This window comes from Candida jiufengensis (assembly GCF_024610255.1).
Source record: "Candida jiufengensis strain CBS 10846 chromosome Unknown scaffold10, whole genome shotgun sequence".
In the NCBI taxonomy this organism is placed as follows: domain Eukaryota; kingdom Fungi; phylum Ascomycota; class Pichiomycetes; order Serinales; family Debaryomycetaceae; genus Lodderomyces; species Lodderomyces jiufengensis.
The window spans coordinates 96,049-116,938 of NW_026261570.1; the positions used below are offsets into that span (position 1 = coordinate 96,049).

A 20,890-nucleotide genomic window follows, 5' to 3' on the forward strand; every position below is an offset into this window, starting at 1 on the left:
ACTTTTACCAATAACCACTCAAACATTCGATACCAAAAAGAACAGAGTATGGTAAAATTGAGTAGGAGTACATTATGTAACCGTCGAAGCTAAGTAAAAGAGCTTAGGGGTTTAGATAGTGCATTTCTCAACATTGGTTCATGCAAACTATTAGAAAACCAGGCTTCTTCGACGCTTCAAAAACTTTACAACTCTTAACTTGGTTTATGGATCATTATTCAGCTCACATTGCAATATTAGCATGCAATATCAAAAGGATTAAAAAGTGTAGCTTTAATAATTTGAATTCTTCTCATCTTACTGTTTCAATTTTTTTGTGCGAGAAATTTAAATAACCATTATTACACTTTAAATCAAAATTTTGGTTGTAAAAAGTAAAACTCACTTACAAATCATTATCTCAAAAGATAAGGTACAGAATATAAGAATGGATTTATTCTCGGTGTTTGATGAGGCACCTGAGACATCTGTACCTAAAATAGAAGAAATTAATGAAGAAATAGAACAAGAACAACCAAAAATAGATTCCAAAAAAAGAAGAAATGAAGATGATTTACAATCAAAAGAACCAATAACTAAAAAATCTAAACAACAACAAGAAGTTAAACCAGTAGTTTTTGATTCAGTAGAAATAGAAGCGTCTAGAGAAGTTGAGGCAAGTGGTGGATTACAACAAACAACTGAAGATCCAAATTCAAAATTGAAATTAAGACATCAAGTTAGACATCAAGTAGCAGTTCCACCTTCATATCCATATATTCCAATAAGTGAACATAAAAGAGTTAATGATGCAAGAACATATCCTTTTACATTAGATCCTTTTCAAGATACAGCAATATCATGTATAGATAGAAATGAAAGTGTTTTAGTTTCAGCTCATACATCAGCTGGTAAAACTGTTGTTGCAGAATATGCAATAGCTCAATCCTTAAGAGAAAAACAAAGAGTAATATACACATCTCCCATAAAAGCATTATCAAATCAAAAATATAGAGAATTACAAGCAGAATTTAAAGATGTTGGATTAATGACTGGTGATGTAACGATAAATCCAGATGCAGGATGTTTAGTTATGACAACAGAAATTTTAAGAAGTATGCTTTATAGAGGTTCAGAAGTTATGAGAGAAGTTGCATGGGTTATATTCGATGAAGTACATTATATGAGAGATAAATCAAGAGGTGTTGTTTGGGAAGAAACAATAATTTTATTACCAGATAAAGTTCATTATGTATTTTTATCAGCTACTATACCGAATGCAATGGAATTTGCTGAATGGATTGTTAAGATTCATAATCAACCATGTCATGTTGTATATACAGATTTTAGACCAACTCCATTACAACATTATTTATTCCCAGCTGGTGGTGATGGTATACATTTAGTTGTTGATGAAAAAGGAACTTTTAGAGAAGAAAATTTTCAAAAGGCAATGACCACAATTGGAGATAATACAGGTGATGATCCAAATTCAACAAATTCTAGAGGTAAAAAAGGTCAAAGTTATAAAGGTGGTAATAAAGACGGGAAATCAGATATATACAAGATAGTGAAGATGATTTATCAAAAAAAATATAATCCAGTTATTGTATTTTCATTTTCGAAAAGAGATTGTGAATCATTAGCTTTAAAAATGTCAAAATTGGATTTTAATACTGATGAAGAAAGATCAGCATTAACTGAAATTTATAATAATGCTATAAGTTTACTACCAGAAAATGATAAAGATTTACCACAAATAAAAAACATTCTACCATTATTAAAAAGAGGGATTGGAATTCATCATTCAGGTTTATTACCAATTTTAAAAGAAATTATAGAAATTTTATTTCAAGAAGGATTTTTAAAAGTTTTATTTGCAACAGAAACTTTTTCAATTGGTCTTAATATGCCTGCTAAAACAGTTGTTTTCACATCTGTTCGTAAATGGGATGGTGTTGGATTTAGATGGGTTTCTGGTGGTGAATATATTCAAATGTCAGGTAGAGCAGGTAGAAGAGGTTTAGATGATAGAGGAATTGTTATAATGATGATTGATGAAAAAATGGAACCACAAGTTGCTAAAGGAATGGTTAAAGGTCAAGCTGATAGATTGGATTCTGCTTTCCATTTAGGATATAATATGATTCTTAATTTAATGAGAGTTGAAGGTATATCACCAGAATTTATGTTGGAAAGTTCATTTTATCAATTTCAAAATGCTTCAAGTGTACCACAATTGGAAAAAAAATTAAATGATTTAGAAGATGAAATAAAAGATATTCATATTGATGATGAATCTATTGTTAAAGAATATTATGATTTAACTCAACAATTGAATAAATATAATGCAGATGTTAGAAAAGTTATTACTCATCCAGGTCATATCTTACCATTTTTACAAGATGGTAGAGTTGTTAAAATTAAAATTGGTGATTTTGATTATGGTTGGGGTATGGTTACTTCATTTGTTAAAAGAAATCCAAATAAATTTCAACCACATGAATTTACAGCTCATGAATCATATATTGTAAATGTATTTACATATACTATGTTTGTTGATTCACCAGTAAATTTAATAAAACCTTTTAATCCATTATTACCATCAGGTATAAGGCCAGCTAAAACTGGTGAAAAAGCAAGAGCTGAATATATTCCAATAACTTTAGATTCAATTGAAAAAATAAGTAGTGTAAGATTGAAAGTACCTGATGATTTTAAAAGTGCACAAGCTAAAAGAACTTTAGTAAAAACAATGAAAGATTTACCAAAAAGATTAAAAGATGGTATACCATTAATGGATCCAGTAGAAAGTATGAAAATAGATGATAATGAATTTAGATTATTGCTAAGAAAAATTGATGTAATTGAATCAAAATTATATAGTAATCCATTACATGATACAGCAAGATTAAAAAATTTATATGATAATTATTCACATAAGATTGAATTGGAAAATAAAATCAAAGATTTGAAAACCAAAATACTAGAAGCAGAAGCGGTAATTCAATTAGATGATTTGAGACATAGAAAAAGAGTATTAAGAAGATTAGGTTTTACAACCCAAAATGATATTATAGAATTAAAAGGAAGAGTAGCATGTGAAATAAGTACAGGTGATGAACTATTATTAACAGAATTAATTTTCAATGGTAATTTTAATGATTTATCAAGTGAACAATGTGCAGCATTATTATCATGTTTTGTATTTCAAGAAAGAGCAAAAGAAGTACCTCGATTAAAACCAGAATTATCAGAACCTTTAAAATCAATGCAAGAAATGGCTAGTAAAATTGCTAAAATATCTCGAGAATGTAAAATTGATATTATTGAAAAAGATTATGTTGAATCATTTAGACCTGAATTAATGGAAGTTGTATTTGCTTGGTGTAAAGGAGCAACTTTTACTCAAATTTGTAAAATGACTGATGTTTATGAAGGTTCATTAATCAGAATGTTTAGAAGATTAGAAGAATTAATTAGACAATTAATTGTTGCTGCAAAATCAATTGGTAATACTGAATTACAAGAAAAAATGGAAAAATCTTTAGAATTAGTACATAGAGATATAGTATCTGCTGGTTCATTATATTTATAGGGTTATTTTAGGGCAAAAGTCTATATTATATATAATCTTTAATTTGTTTCCATTTTTCTTTATCATATTCACCTAAAACTTGACTTGGTAATGAGCTTACTCTTGATTCATTAGTTTCTTCATTAATCTTATTGACTGATATTGTTGTATCTATATCATCATTATTATCATAAGTGAAATTTGTAGTATGAATTTCCCATAAATCAATTGGTTCAATAATTTTCGAAGAATGTATTGAATTAAAAGTTGTATGTTGTGGTGATGGTGTAGTACTATTTTGTTGTGAGTGTTGTTGTTGTTGTTGTTGTTGTTGTTGATAATGTAATTGATTAAAATTTGGAACACTTAAAGTATGTTTATGTAATTTTAACATTGTTGATTTAAATTTATTTGGAGAATTAGATCTTGATCTTGAAGATATACCTGATCTTAAAGAAATAATTGAATTTGAATGATTATGATGATATTTATTTTGTTGTGAAAATGCAGTTGTATTTGATCTAAATATTCTTTTTGGACTTTCTGATAAGAATTTTTTAATTGGGGAATTGTTTTTAGATATATTTAATTGATCTTTAGGTAGTGGTAGTGGTGGTGGTGGTGGTGGTGTTTTAGGTTCTGGTAAAATAGGTGGTTCATTTTCTTGAGTTGTACTTGGTTGAGATTGTCCACTTTCTTTTCTGAAAGTATGTAAAGATGGTGCAGCTTCATTATTAGTATTTGATATTGAAAATTCACTTAAATCATCTATATTATCAATTATATTATCTTGATTTGGTGGTATAAGAAATGTATTATTATCTGATGTTGATAAATTTAAATTACCTACTATTTTATGTAAACCAGGTACAACATTATAATCTGATAAATTTCTAAATTTATTATATTCATTTAAATCCCAATCATTTAAAGTTATTGAAGAATTGAAATGTTTAGGTTTAAAACCTGAACCAATTTGTTCTAATCCTTGCATTGAATTTTCATAATCTTCTAAACTATCGTGATTTTTCTGTTTCAAAACTGATGGTAATAAAGATTCATTAATATTTAATAAAAATTGTTTTTCATCATTAATCAGTTTCCATCTTTGTTTTTGTATTTGTAATTTATTTATATTTGAACTTGATTTTGATCTTTTTAATTCTTCATTGTCAATATGATAATCTTCTAAACTCATTAATAATGATTCATGTTGTTTGTTTTTTAAACTTTGATGTGATATTGATAATGGAATTGTGTTTGAAGAATTTGAATATTGAATTATTTGTGGTTTTTCTTCAATTTCTCCAACTTTATTAATCCAATTTTGTTCCATTGAATAATTTTTATCAAATAAAGTTGCATCTGAAGCCTTTTTAGATATTGAATCTGATTGTTGATTTTCTAAATCTGTTGTTGAAACTTTTGAGAAAAATATAAATAAAAGTATAATAAATGATGAAGTTATAAAAATTATATTAATAATAAATAAAATTGTGATCGATTTATGGGTATTAGTATTAATAATCAATAATATTCCTGATATTATATTAAAAATGGAAATTAAAAATTGAAATGAAATTAAAATGATATGTACATAAAATAAAGGTATGATTATATATATTGATAAAATAAATGATGATATTGAATATAGTAAATGATATAAATTTAAATGATTTTGTAGTATTGTGAAAACTCCCAGCATTACTGCTAATATAAACAGTATTAGAACTGTTAGTATTTGAAAATATCGTATATACATTGGATGGTATGAAAATGGGTATTAAAATTGTTATTTTGTTGATTATATAATTGACATGACTTACTTTGAAAATTATTAAGCAATATTGTTGTAGTTGAGGTAGTTTGGTAAGCTTAATACAAGAAATCCAAAATGATTGTACAATAAGGTGGGGATGATAATGATTAACAAGATGATTAGGATCTATACAATCGTCTTTCTTTTTTTCTTTTGTTTATAGTAGAATTTTATTTTGCATAAAAATTCCAGAATGATTCTTTAATCCTTTTCTAAAATCAATCTAACAATAAATAAGAAGAAATATTCTTAAACTTTTGAAGTAAATAATTAAAGTTTGTTATAATTTTTTTTTTGTTTGCCTTAATCTTTTGTTTATTTTTATTCCTGATTTGGTGTTTTGATAAATTGTTGCAAAATTTTAGTAAATATTTTGGGTTTTTGTGTTAAATTAAAATATACGAAAAGCTACCTGATATGTTTCAAAAATAGTCTATAGCGAAAGATTTCAACAAGTTAAACAAATAACGAAGAGAGTTAAGAGCAAAAGTAGTCATTTTTATATCAGAATTATTTGAAAATTAAAACTCTATAAATTGATTTAATCACCTAGTTACCTTAACATATAAAACCCGAAAAAAATTAAAACCCAAAAAGCAAACTCTTTTAAGTAATAAATCAATTATCACTTAACTACCAACATTTAACTACTAACAAACTGAACATTATTTGTATTAGCAACAAATAAATCATTATCTTTTTCCTTTGAAGTTGATTGATTTTGATGATTTAATAAACTAATATTTTGTATACCACAATTCAAATAATTAACAATTATTCTATTAAAACTTGAATTACAATTACCTAATAATTTATTTTGATAATCAATAATTAAAGGACTATTTAATTTTAAATTTTTAAAATTTTCATAATTATATAATTTTTCTAATAATTCAAAATTTTTTAATAATTTATTTGAATTTTTTGAATCTGTTAATAATAATTGATCATTTGGTTTTAATAATAATTTTAACATTATTAAATTATTTTCTGGATGAATATCTAAACAATTTTTTAATATAAAATCATAATCATCTTTTGATAATGTAGATTCAATTTTAATATCAACATTGAACTTTGATGAGTTGTCTGAAGTCGAAGATGATAAATTAGTTGTTGATTTAGATGAAGTTGGTAAAACACTTGATTTTATTGTATTATAAAACGTATTATTATTACTATTATTAAACAGTTGTTTATATTCAGTACAAGGTAATAAACTATAAGATTCTAAATTTTTTAATAAATTATTTGATAAAATTGATTGATTATTATGATAAATTGTTATTGATGGAGTTAATTTTTTAGTTACTTGTTGTTTAGTATTATTATTAGTTTTTGATAAATTATTAAATAATGATTTCGTAAATTGTTTTAACATAATACACCCCAATAATGATTAATTATTTGGAAGTTTGATTGAAGTAAAAATGGAATAAAGTTATTAAAAGTATGAAAACAGGATAAAAAGGATATATATTGTAAAAGAAAATTTGATTACAAAAAGTCCGGATATTAATTACTTTTTATATGAAATATTTCTCCTTATCTTTTTGCAACTTTTATTATTTAATTTGATATTTTTCAAGGAGGGGTATTTTTTTTTTTTGTTGTATTTATTAAATAATTTATATGCAGTATATATTAATCTCCTTCTACTTAGTTTTATAGATTAAATATTTATTATCAAATAAATTTTTAACCCCCCATTTTCAAAATTAAGATTAACAACAATCTACTACTATTAGATAACAATTATCATATGATAGATTACACTAATTAAAATCCTTATTGACATCCTTCTCTTAATTATAAAAAGTTAATCTAGAACAGACTTAAAGAAAAAGCTTACAGAATTATTGATCTGAAACGTTTAATTAAAATTTAATTGTTTTTCTCTCACTGATAAAAACAAAGAGATAAAGAAAAGATTTTTGAAGAAAAGTGAAAATTTAGAAAAAGATAAGAAGAAGAAGAGACATTTCCAGATCCTTAATTTAATTGTTTGCCATCAAATGAAGTAAAAAATTAAAACAATAAAAAATGATTTCGGATTAATTATTTATTAATTAATATTTTGATATTATTTGGGCTATGATAATATATTTGGTTCATAACCGTTTTTAATAATAGATATTTTTTAAACAATATTATATCGTTATAGGGGAATATTAATTATTAATTCTGTAGCAAATAAACTCTTTTCATAGATTATTATTGTTTTATTTGTTACAAAAGTAAAAAAGAGGGGTTAATTTATTTACTTTTTATCAATAAATTATTAAATTCTAAACAATTATTTATTTATCATTTTTATATTGAGTTTTGTTGAATTATCTTTCTTACTCAAAGTTTTTGATTTTGCACTTATTATCAAAATTTATCCTCACTATAAAATTGAAGTTAAAAGGAGAATTAATTATTAAAATTGCTGGTAACAAATAAAACACGTTTTGTAATACACTGTTAATTAGAAACATCTTCTTAAAACCTTTTTTTTATCTTTTGCCATTACTCCTCTCTTTAAAAAACGTTAGTTACGGTAATAAGATGATTTTCATTTTTAAATGATTTTCAAATTAAATTACTTTGTTATCTATGATATTTTATTTGATTTACTACATTTTAAACTTTTTGACTTCATTTTTTAGACTTCTTTTTAAATATCAATTCTATTGACATAAATAAATTCTATCTTATTCTTTATTATAGGTTCTTACATAGTATAAATTCTTAAATCCATATAATTCACAAGTGAACTTTTATATTACAACAAATTGAGCTTTTGTTCTCGTACCACATTTTCTTAATGAGGATAGTATAAATTTTGCATCAAAGCTGGAATAAAATTCAAAATCATGATTTTCCAATCACATCATCATAACACAGTATAAAACTAATTTAAGCAAATACAGTATAAAACTAATTTAAGCAAATTCAACTAATTTCTTGTAGCCCAATAAACTCACATATTAATTGTAACGCAGTGAATTTGGTCTATCGTCATAATCTAAATTTATTCATGAAACATCCGAACCTTCATACTGAATTGATTTTGTATGGTGTACAAATAAATTCGAAACATTTGAATTTGATTGAGTGACTTATTTGATAAAAACGAGACTCGTTTTTGCGACAGAGCTTATTTTTAGATTAATCCACTCAGTTTCACACTATGAATATAACAAGTAAAACATCGAGTTAGACTCAGTTTAAACTCAATTAAACTAGTCTGCCGAGTCTAAGGACTCCAAATCTTTTCAATAGAATTATTTTTAAGCAAAAATTGTTATCAATAAAATTCATAAATTCAATTACAACATGTGACTTAAATAAAATCGAGAATTAATATTCTACTTAGAAAATAAAATTATCAAATAATAAGGAAATTAAACTATTTATTAAACTAAAAAATATAAATATTAAGCAATTGGTCAAATTAATCAACAATTCAAAAGATGTCAAAAAAGTCAGATGATGTATTAGAATTTCTTGAATCATTACCAGATAGTAAATCAGGTACACCAAAACCATCAATTAAAAAAAATGATAAAGAAGTATTTGATTTTTTAGATGAAATAGCAGAACATGAACAAAAAAAACCTAAAAAGAAATTCGAACCTAAAAAGACTGATAATACCAATAACGTCACTAGTTCGAATGATGATACAGAAATTGAAGTGAAACCACAAGAAGAAAATGAAGAAGAAGAAGAAGAAGAAAACGATCCAACTACGGGAACTTCATCATCAGATACAACAAAAGAAGATAATTTACAACAAAAGGATGTATTAGAAAATCCAATTGCTTCAATATCATCATGGTGGCAATCTGAAGGGAATCAAAAAGTATCTAGTTTATGGGGTACAATAACATCAAATGCAGAAAAAATTTCAGAACAAACTTATCAATTAGCATCAACTACAACAAATCAAATTAATGAAAAATCAAAAAATTTAGATACTGATATAATAAGTTTTAGATTAAATAATATTTTTTCAAATATATCTAATCAATTAAAACAAGGATTAATTGATGATGCAGATGAAATTTTAAATCTTTTGGTTGTATCAGATTTATATAATATAAATTATATTAATGAATTAATTTTTAAAAATTTTAATTCAACAATGAATCAAGTTGAAGGAAATATAAATATAAATGTAAATGAATTAAATCATCATCATTTAGATAACACCACCAAAAATATAAATTTAAATATGTTTTATGGAAAATTAATTGATGGAGAAAAATTAGCATTTGCAAATTTAGAAAATCTGATTAAAGAATATAAAAAAATTGAAATTAATAAAGAAAAAGAAAAACAAGATAATGATAATAAAATTTCATCAAGTAGTATTGTAAAATCAAATATTTTTATAACTATTCAACCAATAACTACAAGAAATGAATCATCAGACACACAGGAAATAGAAGAAGTTCAATCAAATTCAACTATAATTGAATCACATAATAAATCATCTTTTTCATTCACTTTAATATTAAAAGATATAACTAATGATATAACTATATTAACAAGAACTCAACCATTTCCCCTTAGATGGGCAAAATGGTTAGATGGTGAAGATATTAAATTTCTTAATAGTGAACAACAAGATATAGATGAAGAAAATGTTGATCCAAAAGTTTGGGTAAAAGATTGGATTAAACAAGGTTTAAATTTAGGATTTGGAATATTAGCTCAAGAATATGTTATAAAAAGAATGGGTGTATAAAGTTTTTTTATAGTGTTAATATCGAATGAAAAATATGTTTAATGACCTTTTTTTTTATTATTAATTTTGTATAATGAATATTCAATTTATATTTTTATTTGGTTAGCTATATAATGAATCAGTTATACTGTACAATTGATAATAATTTTTGTTCAAAAAAAAAAAAAAAACCTATATACTTTTTCCATCTTTTTGAGAATGTATTGATAATATCGAAAAAATCAAATTTGACTGTATGGAATGTAGTGATAGGAAATGAAGATATGTAACAAATGTAAGTCATTGTCTTGATATATCTCTAGTTGACCACGTAAATAGTGACAAAGCTGTTGAAATTTTTTTTTACTTTTTTTTTAATATTTTTTGAAAATTTTTTGAATTAATTAATTTTAATAATGACAAAAGAATAATAGATAAAACGTCAATTCGTAATTAGCTTCATTAGTGAATAAATAAAAAAAAAAAAATGCTTTCCATAAAGGGAAAATATGCAGTGGAATATATATATGATTATGAGTTAAAAAAATTTAAAATGATTTTTGAAAAAAAAATTGTCAATGTCATGTGCTAGGGAATTTTTATGATCTATTAGCTCTAACTTTATTACCATCTTGACTAATTTCAATATTTTCACAATTTAATAAAACATCATTTAAATCAATACCACCTTGATTAATAATAATTTTAACTCTTTTAAAACTTAAAATTAAATCTAATGGTACCCAACCTTCAAAATCCATATTTTGTTTTAAGAAAAAATCTTTAACAAGATTTTCATCACTAAAATAATAATTTAGTTGAGATTTCAATGCATCTGAAGGATTTTGTTGTGGAGAAATTGGTGGTGGTGGTGGGGCTTGCTGTTGTTGTTGCTGTTGTTGTAATTGTTGTTGTTGATAAATTGAAGATTGATAAGAATTTGGTAATTGTTGATGATTACCTGGTATTTGATAATTATTTGGAATAAAAGGTGGTTGCATTGGCATATAATACATTGGTTGAACATAATTATTAAAATGTTGTGGTTGGAAATTTGGAATTGGTGATGAAATGTTTGAATTTGATCCATTTTGATTATTTTGATTATTATTATTATTATTATTATTATAATTTCTATTTTTATAATGATTATTTGATCTATATGGACGTGGTTGAAATTGTTGTGTCTGACTATAATTGTTATAATGATTATTAGGACCATTGGTATTGTTTTGATTATTGTTGTATCTCTTTTGATAACCATTGGCTGAACCATTATTGAAATTTGGATTAAAACGTCTATTAGGATTATTGGTATTGTTATTGGTATTATATGGTTTATGTTGAGATTGTTGTTGTTGAGGATGTTCTGGTGATTGTTCTGGTGATTGAGAATGTTCTGATTCTTTTGGTTCTTCAACTTTTTTTGGTTCTTCTTCAGTAGTTGGAGCTTCTTCTTCAACTGATTTCTCTTCTGGTGTATCTTCAACTACTTCTTGTTTTGGTTCTTCTTTAACTTCATCTTTTGTTGGTTCTTCAGGTTTTGTTTCACTTTTCTCTGATGATTCAGTAGTCTTTGCTGATCCATTGGATGCAACTTCTTTTGATTCATCTTTTTTCTTTGATGGTCTTGATTTAACTTCCTTATTGTTACCCGATTGTCCATTGCTATTACTGTTGTTGTTACTATTGCTATTACTATTACTATTATGCCTTTTCTTACTTCTTGGTTTTGAAGAAGATCTTGATTGTAAAGTAACATTAACATCTAAAGGTACCCATTTTGTAGTAGCAGGTTGTTTAACAAATTTTTTAGGTTGATTTGGTTGTTGTTTTATTGACGGCGATGATTCACCCAATAATGGAGTCTTTTTGTTGGTAGTATCATTAACTTTCAAATCATTGAAATTATTTGTTAAAGATCCCCAAACTGAAGTTGTAGGTATTGGAGCTGGAGCTAAACTTGGTTTTGAAGGAGATGAAGATTTTGAAGTAGATGATTTGGATTTATCAATATTTTGTTCATTTGATGATGATGACTCAGAAATATCGGTTGATTCAACAGAATCTGTTGGGGTAGTAGTAGTAGTAGTAGTAGTAGTAGCTTTAGAATCTTTTATTGGTTGTGATTTATTATCTTCAGATAATGACTTTGCTATAGCAGCATAGGAAACATTTGAAGTCATGTTGGGAAATTAAATAACTTAAATTGACTTAAAAATTGATAAATATGTAAAAAGACTATCCGTATTTATATGCTAAAATTGATTAATTTCAAATTAGGCTAAAAATTAAAAAATGAAAAAAAAAACTCAAACTTTGATTTAAAAATGCAAAAATTAATTTGAGACTGGGTGATTTGTATATGTGATTATATATAAGTTATAATTAAGATAATATTTATGGAATTGCAAAATTACTAAATCCAAAATATATAAAAATAAATCCCTCGATAAATTTGATCAGTTGAATGTGATATTACTTTTTTTTTTAACTAAAGTTATTTTTCAATAATACTTTTTAATTATCAGTTCTTAGAAATATTGAATGAAGTTGTTGATGAAGAGATTAATCTATGAATCGTTTGTCTGAATCAAAAATTTTATGAAATCTTTTCTGCAAAGTAAAAAAGGAATGGTTGGTTGTAAAAAATTTATATAAATTTAAAGAATGAAAATTTTTCTAATAAAAAAAATTCTTTATTAAAAAATTAAAATAAATAAATATTTTTTTTCAATTGAAAATTTTTTACATACTAAATATTAATTAAATAGTACAAATCAAAAGTTTATAGAGATAGAATTACAGACAATACTAATTTTTATTATGTATATAAACAATTGAGTAGCTTATAATACACGAATTGAGTTTGAGTTTATGACTATTGGAAAATTACAAATCTTCAATATATTAAAAATTCTCTAAATAAAGTCTTCGAGTTCATGTATAGTTAAAATAATATTTAATTTACTCGGTAGTTATTTGACTATTTAATACTGTATTATATACAGGAGGAATGGATATAGTAGTTACCCATTGATTTAATTTCTTATTTGAGCTAATTGATAATTAAACTTGTCGATTGATATTATAACAGTGTTAATCAAAAAAGGTTTAGTCTTTGAATAAGTAATTTAAATTCAAAGTTATTGCATGAAAACTGATTAAATTTTAATTTGTTCTCAAATTCATGGATTCAATTTTAAAGAAAATTCAATTTGGTAGAAGTAGAATTAGGTCTAATAATTTTCTAAAACAAAATCGCACGATTTGGTAGCCTTTTCTTCAAACAAACTCTATCAAAAATTTGAGCCTCATAATTATTACTAAATTAAGATATTACCATACAAATGTATTTTCTTACCCCATAGAAAAATTAATTATACAATAAAATGTAACTTAACTTTACACTGTAATAATTAATAATTAATATTTTTTATCAATCTATCTAATAACCTAAAAAATTAAAGAAAAAAATAAACTAACAAAAATATATTTAATAGACAATCAACAAATATTAATCCATTACATCATTCAATCCATTAGTTTTTATATCAATCAATCAATCTATCATTTACATTGATTATTATTGTCATTTCTCAATTATACAACTATATATATTTCAACATTTTTATATAATAAAAATTAGATTTTAAATTAATCTTCAAATAATTAACCTATAGAAACTATTATATCACCAAACAAATGTCATCAATACTAACAAATCCATTATATCGTCCATTACTTGAAATTATAAGATCAGCAAGAAATGGTATAGTATATGGAGGTAAAATAAGATTTTCTCATGCATTAGTTATAAATTTATTATATAGATCAGGTCCATTAGGTCCAAGATTTAAATCAGTTTTAGAAGCAACAAAAAATCATGCAGAAGTTTTAGCATCATTTGCAATAATATATAAAATAACAGTACAAATATTACAAAATGATGCATTTTTAGGTTCAAAAAATTTACAATTTATAAAATTTATTTCAGGATGTATTGGATCATGGATTGTTTATTCTGGACATTTTAATTTTTTTCATAGTGGTATAACTCATCAAATTACTTTATATTGTTTTTCAAGAGTTATTATAGCATTAGGTAAAATATTTTTAGATAAATTTTTAAATTGTTATCAACCAAATTTTATGAATTATTCAGGAGAATTTATAAGTTATAAAAATTTAAATTCAAATCAACAAAAAAAATTAAAAAATATGATTTATAATAAACTGTGGAAATATTTTGCTATATTAGTATGGGGTTTAGTTATGTTTATTTATGATTATCAACCACAATATTTACAAAGTTCTTTAAGACATTCAATGGCTTATATATATGATGTTGAAATGGATTCTTGGAATAATTGGAGAGAATTTTTAGGAATTTAAAATTGGAAAAAAAAACATTGTTAAATACGAATGAGGATATGAGAATATATATATAGACAAAAAACTGAATATTGAAAAGAGGATTATGATTTTTTTTTTAATTCAAGTTTTACTGGTTGATTAATTTAGTTGGGTAATATAAACTTTTTATATCATACTAGAAATTAATGCAAGACTCTTAGTGGGAATGAAATTTGTTCAAGGATTATTTTGTCTAAATTTATATATCTCTGAATGTAAAGATTGTTGTAATTTTATTCGAAGTAAATATTTGCAACCAAAAGTTAAAATTAGCGGGATTCAAGTCAAAGTTAATCTTTTACAACGCGTTTTTTCACATCTCTAAGAAATTTACATAGTTTGAATAATTGATACGTAAGTAATAAAAACGTTGTATATTTGAGCTCAAACTAAGTATGATCTATCATTAAGATTATCATATTAAAAGTTTAAAAAACTTTCTTAAATTAATGAAATCTAGATTGTTTGAAAAAACCTTGACACAGCGCGTCGAATGAAAAAAAAATAAGTTAGTGTGAGAGTTAAATCGATATCGGAGTTTTTTTAAGCGTAATATAAGATCCCTGAACCTCTAATAGATACGATATGTCAGATCTAAATACAAAACTATGACATTCAAATGAAATTTAATTCAAATGATTTAACTGGAAAAGTAGATTACAAATTGTTTAAAATGTACGTGAAAATTTTTATAAAATTGGTTGCAAATTTGTATTATATTACTTATCAAGTATCAATCAAATTACATTTTGAGGACAAAATTTATAATTAACGTGTCACATTTAAAGTATTTTGCAACGTCATAAATTGACTACTAAGTATTTGATGCCGTACAAAAACAACAAATCCATTTATATACATAAACATATATGCCAATTATCTACAAGACAGCTTGTTCTATCAATTTAGTTCTTATTGTCTAAAACTAATTTTAAATGTCTTACATATTCTATCAATATTCTATACATAATTAATTAATTAATTAACACCGTGTCAAATAATTGGTAATGATTACACTACCATACCCTTTTTTATATAATATGTAAGTTAAGATTATTATTAATACATACATAATAAATAATTAGATCTTTAATATTAATAAATTAAATACCAAACGAAATTTAATTTTTCAATTTTCAATTGTTAATTACTTATTACACTTTTTTTTTTAATTTTATTAAATTTCAATTGAATTAACAACCAATTATTAATAACAACAATTCATTAATTAAATAATGCAGTTTTGGAAATATTCAACAAATATATTAGCAACATTATTAGCAGTTGTTTCAATAACCAACGCAAGTGGACCAACAGATGGTGAAGCAACAGCTGATCCAAATTCAGCAGTTGTAAAATTAACAACTGAAAATTTTACAACATTTTTAGAAGAAAATCCTTTAATTTTAACTGAATTTTTTGCACCATGGTGTGGATATTGTAAAATGTTGGGTCCTGAATTTTCTCAAGCTGCCGATTTATTAAATGAAACTCATCCAAATATTAAATTAGCTCAAATTGATTGTACTGAAGATGAATCAATTTGTATGGAACATGAAATTAAAGGGTATCCAACTTTAAAAGTTATTAGAAATGGTGATTCAAAAGGTGCTGAAGATTATCAAGGTCCAAGAGAACATAAAGGAATTGCTGATTATATGATTAAACAATCTTTACCTTCTGTACAAATTCCAACTAGTTGGGATGATTTAGAAAAATTAGTTGGTGAACAAACTAAACCTTTTATTTTGAAAGTTGATGGAGTAGTTGATGATATTTTTGATAAAATTGCAAGTACAAAAAGAAATGATTATACATTTATTGAAGTTGGGAAAGATTATTTGAAACAATTAGCATCAAAATTAAATATTGATTTGAAAAAAGCTACTTACTTGGTAGTTCATCCTGGTGAAATTTTAGAAAGTATTAAATATCAAGGTGAAGCAGATTTAGAAAAATTAACTGAATTTATTAATGTTGAATCATTACCATATTTTGGTGATATGGATAGAGATACTTATATGAAATATATGGCATCACCATTACCAATTGCTTATTATTTTTATAAAACTCCAGAACAAAGAGAATCTATTGCTAATGATTTAAGTAAATTAGGTAAAAAATATAGAGGTAAATTAAATTTTGTTGGTTTAGATGCTAATTTATTTGGTAGACATGCAGAAGCAATAAGTATGGATCCTGATATTGTACCATTATTTGCTATACAAAATATTGGAGAAAATAAAAAATATGGTATTAATCAAAAAGAAAATCCAGAAGGTCCTTCAATTGAAACAATAACTGAATTTGTTGAGGATTTTTTTGCAAATAAATTAAAACCAATTATAAAATCAGAACCATTACCAACTGAAGAAGAAATCAAATCAAATCCAGTTGTTAAATTAGTTGCTAATAATTATAATGAAATTTTAAATAAATTAGATAAAGATATTTTTGTTAAATTTTATGCTCCATGGTGTGGTCATTGTAAAAAATTAGCTCCAACTTGGTCAGAATTGGCAGAAATTTATCAATCAAATAAAGATGGTGATGTTTTAATTGCTGATATTGATCATACTTTAAATGATGTTGATGTACCATTTGAAATTGAAGGTTATCCTACTTTATTAATGTTTCCAGCAAATGGTGAATTAGATGAAAAAACAGGTATTAGAAAACCAATTGTTTTCCAAGGTCAAAGAGAATTAAATTCATTAATTGAATTCGTTAAAGAACACGGTTCCTTAAAAATTAATGGGACTGAATTACAAGAAAAATTACAAAATTCAAAAGATGAAGTAAAGAATAAAGTTGAAGAAGTTGTTGAAGAAGGTGAAGAAGTTGAACATGATGAATTATAGGTGTTCGTTAGTTGAAAATATAGGTTAAATAAAACTAAAAATAAAATCACATATATATATATTAAGTAAAAAAATGCGAAATTGTAGAACAAGCTGTAGAACTAATTCAAATTACTTTATTTCCAAAATTTCATACATTAAAAAACTAAATCAAATTAAACACCCCAAATTTTAACTAATTTATCATCACCAACACTCCCCCAAATTTTCCCATAATCACAACCTTTAACATAATTCCCATTTAAATTCCAATCAACAGCATTACATAATTCATCATGAGCTTTTATTCTAGTTACTAATTGACCAGTATTTAATTTCCAAAAATATACAAACCCATCATCTGCTCCACTTAATATAATTTCTTCTTCTTGTGAATATTCATTTAAATAACCAAATGAACTACGAACAATGAAAGATGATTGTGAATGACCTAAAAATTTCCTATATAATATTGGTGGGTTTTGAGTATATAATGGTGATATATCCCATACTTGTAATTCCTCGGGAGCTGAATTTATTAAAATATATTTACCATTTGATGAAATTGAACAACTTGTTAATTTACCATTTAATTTTAATGATGCTAATTTTATAGTTATTGATTCTTCATTGAAAAAATCAGGGATTTTAAAAAATAAAATTTGTTTTTCATTATTTACAGTTACTAATATTTTACCATTGGGAGTTATTGCTAAATCATTTATACGACTGAAAGGATTTTCTATTGGTTTTGAATGATGATGTCTTTTGGACAGTTGTTGATCTTCTACATCTTTCATTGATATATCATCTTTTTGTTCTTGTTCTTCTGGTAGTTCTTCTTGTGGTTGTTGTTCCTCAATTGCTACTTCATCATTATTAAAATCATCATCTTCTAAATTAGCATAAAAATCAAATATTTCAATTCCATTAATATCATAAATTTTTAATACTTTATCTGGTGATCCAACTATAAATTGTGGTACATAATTTTGTGGATCTTTAATTGGTAAAAATTCAACTGACCAAGTTTTAACATCTTGTCCTAATGTAAAACTTGTAATTAATTTTAATTCATTATTTAAAGAATTTGTTGATGATTCTGATCTTGTATATCTTTTTTTATGAATTTCTCCAATTGACCAAACTCTAATTACTGTATCTAAACAACAACTTACTAAATATTGTTCTTTTGGATCCCAAGTACAGTATATAACTGCTTTTGATTTCCCACTAGATGGTTCTGTAGAAAATGGTACAAATGCAGTAGAATCAGCAGCATTAGTTGGTTCTAATATCTTGATTAAATTAAAATTATCATAAACATCATATAATATTAATCTACCATCATGAGATCCAGTTACTAAATATTTCCCCAGTGGTGAAAATTTTAAATACCAAACCTCATCTAAATGATTAGTTAATGTATGTAATAATCTTGTTGCATTAAAATTTATTTGTGAATTTTTTTTTTTATCATTTTTATTTCTTGGTGGTAAATATAATGGTGATTGAGATTGTTGATATTTTGTTGATTGATCTATTATTGTAGATAATAAAGGTATTGAAGTTGGTGAATTAAATAAAATTTCAGAATATTTAAATAATTTCCCAAATATTAAATCCTGAATTTCTTCTAAATTTGAGTTTGTAGTTAAATTAAAAAACCATTTATTTATTGATGTATTAGTTTTTAATAATATTTGTGATTCTTCTTCATAATTCAATTGATCAATTATAGATTGATCAAATACCCCTGAAAGTTCAGTTTTATTAATTTGATTGATTAATGGTAATAAATTATTGGAAATATATGATAATTCACCTAATTTTTGACTATTTTCATAAAAATTAAATCTTCTTACCAAATATAAAACCATTGAAATTATTGACTTAGAATCATTTCCTGAATAGTTTGTTATATTTATAAATTCTTCATAATTTTTTAAATTAATTAAATAATCATCAATTTTTTGATATTGATTTGTTCTAATTAAATGATGAAACCAATTTAATAAATTTGGAATTTCCAGTTTTATTTCTTGTTGTGAATTTATACGATATTGATTTAATAAATCTATTGCTACTTGATTATAACCCAATTGTTGTAATGATTTAATAATGACTTGAATTTGAAATTCATTAGATGACATCTTTAATTTGGTACAATTAATCCCTCTAAACTATTGATTTATCATTATATTTAGTATTTTGTGTTGTAAAGATAAAAAAGTTAGTAAATTGTGAGATAATCACAAAAAGGGTAAGTAGTGCGGCTCACATAGATTATTGAGATTTCAATTAAACATTAGATTAAATGAGTAAACAATTGCAACCAAATAATTTTACAACAACTTAAATTACGAAATTCAAAGCTGAAAGCACTTTCAATCAAAATATGAAATCAATCAATTGTAAATTTGAGATATATAAAAGCACCGATAATTCCACCATTTCAAGAACCGTAAAATTATCGTGAAATCTTTGTAACTGTAAATATTAAATCGAATGAACTATTAATGAAATAGATGGTCATGATTTATGCAACTTCGTTTTCATTGAGTTTGAAAACTACTTTATAATGTACAATCTATTTTAAGATACATAGCCGTTTAATAAATTGGGTTTTTAATTGGAATAATTATTTTTCTATACAGAATTATGGTTTTTCGTAATTACTACTAAATTAGGAAACGGAACAATTAAGGAGAATTAAGGAATAAAAAAAAAGTTGAAACAATAAACAATATATTCAATTCAAGTAAGATTGATCCCATTTTGTCCCGTAATTTTTCAGCTACATATTAATTGTTCAAGAGTCCATTTGGATAATTTGAGTCACTACTAAGTAACAAATCTCGGAGAATTTGTATTTTTAAGTTTGGAAATTGTGGAAATGACTACTTTTATTTGTAGCAAAAAGAAACTCAATAATCAATAATGTATTGCAAAACATTGATTTTCAATCTAAACTTAAATTTATTAACATGTAAAGTATAATTTCGTTTATCAATTAATTAGAAAGTTAAAAAGAGGCTATCGCGAACATAGAAACGAAAGTCTTTTAGAACGGCCGATGCCTCTCAATCCGATTTTCGAAAACAACTTTCTTCGGTTTGACTTTAAACGAAATATTTGTAATCTAGCGAGTAAATTTTTATAAACCAGATATAGATTAAAGTTTATTAGTTTAATTTATGTATTGTTCTATTACTAATTTTGAATGACTAATGTTTATTTACTTTTTAATTCTTTAAATCGAATATTCAAATTATTGAAGATCTTTGCGTGCATTTATTATTTTAACCATTAGTGCATATTAAACATTAATATTTGATACTTAATCAATCAATATTGATTTAAAAGTTCGAGCCAGTCAATCAAAAAGAATTATAGGAGAAACCTTAATATTGAAGACTCGGTTCTGAACTAAAAATACGTTTTGAAAAGGCTTATTATGAAGAATCATTACTAATTTCTTTACTTCTAGACCATTTAAACTTGCAGTAAAAAGTTATGAACCATCAATGTTTGTTTACGTGTT

The 20,890-nt window shown here is 24.5% G+C and overlaps 8 protein-coding genes across 8 annotated transcripts; 4 read left to right on the plus strand and 4 right to left on the minus strand. All coding sequences in view use genetic code 12, as the record gives it.

Moving 5' to 3' along the window:
• Window positions 1-427: 427 nt before the first annotated feature.
• Window positions 428-3,577, plus strand: KGF54_005544 (ATP-dependent RNA helicase; the record flags this gene model as incomplete). Its single annotated transcript, XM_051766352.1, has 1 exon — window positions 428-3,577. One exon carries the CDS (start codon window positions 428-430, stop codon window positions 3,575-3,577), a length of 3,150 nt encoding a protein of 1,049 aa, XP_051617317.1.
• A 25-nt stretch (window positions 3,578-3,602) lies between these two features.
• On the minus strand, window positions 3,603-5,261 carry KGF54_005545 (uncharacterized protein; the record flags this gene model as incomplete). Its single annotated transcript, XM_051766353.1, has 1 exon — window positions 3,603-5,261. One exon carries the CDS (start codon window positions 5,259-5,261, stop codon window positions 3,603-3,605), a length of 1,659 nt encoding a protein of 552 aa, XP_051617318.1.
• Window positions 5,262-6,018: 757 nt separating this feature from the next.
• KGF54_005546 (uncharacterized protein) lies at window positions 6,019-6,756 on the minus strand (the record flags this gene model as incomplete). The annotated part of the gene is made up of 1 exon (XM_051766354.1): window positions 6,019-6,756. One exon carries the CDS (start codon window positions 6,754-6,756, stop codon window positions 6,019-6,021), a length of 738 nt encoding a protein of 245 aa, XP_051617319.1.
• A 2,077-nt stretch (window positions 6,757-8,833) lies between these two features.
• KGF54_005547 (uncharacterized protein) lies at window positions 8,834-10,111 on the plus strand (the record flags this gene model as incomplete). Its single annotated transcript, XM_051766355.1, has 1 exon — window positions 8,834-10,111. The coding sequence occupies one exon, from the start codon at window positions 8,834-8,836 to the stop codon at window positions 10,109-10,111; it is 1,278 nt and encodes a 425-aa protein (XP_051617320.1).
• Window positions 10,112-10,689: 578 nt separating this feature from the next.
• Window positions 10,690-12,276, minus strand: KGF54_005548 (uncharacterized protein; the record flags this gene model as incomplete). Its single annotated transcript, XM_051766357.1, has 1 exon — window positions 10,690-12,276. The coding sequence occupies one exon, from the start codon at window positions 12,274-12,276 to the stop codon at window positions 10,690-10,692; it is 1,587 nt and encodes a 528-aa protein (XP_051617321.1).
• A 1,519-nt stretch (window positions 12,277-13,795) lies between these two features.
• KGF54_005549 (uncharacterized protein) lies at window positions 13,796-14,485 on the plus strand (the record flags this gene model as incomplete). The annotated part of the gene is made up of 1 exon (XM_051766358.1): window positions 13,796-14,485. The coding sequence occupies one exon, from the start codon at window positions 13,796-13,798 to the stop codon at window positions 14,483-14,485; it is 690 nt and encodes a 229-aa protein (XP_051617322.1).
• A 1,256-nt stretch (window positions 14,486-15,741) lies between these two features.
• On the plus strand, window positions 15,742-17,367 carry PDI1 (protein disulfide isomerase; the record flags this gene model as incomplete). Its single annotated transcript, XM_051766359.1, has 1 exon — window positions 15,742-17,367. The coding sequence occupies one exon, from the start codon at window positions 15,742-15,744 to the stop codon at window positions 17,365-17,367; it is 1,626 nt and encodes a 541-aa protein (XP_051617323.1).
• A 155-nt stretch (window positions 17,368-17,522) lies between these two features.
• KGF54_005551 (glucose-induced degradation complex subunit) lies at window positions 17,523-19,499 on the minus strand (the record flags this gene model as incomplete). The annotated part of the gene is made up of 1 exon (XM_051766360.1): window positions 17,523-19,499. The coding sequence occupies one exon, from the start codon at window positions 19,497-19,499 to the stop codon at window positions 17,523-17,525; it is 1,977 nt and encodes a 658-aa protein (XP_051617324.1).
• Between the last annotated feature and the right edge of the window lie 1,391 nt (window positions 19,500-20,890).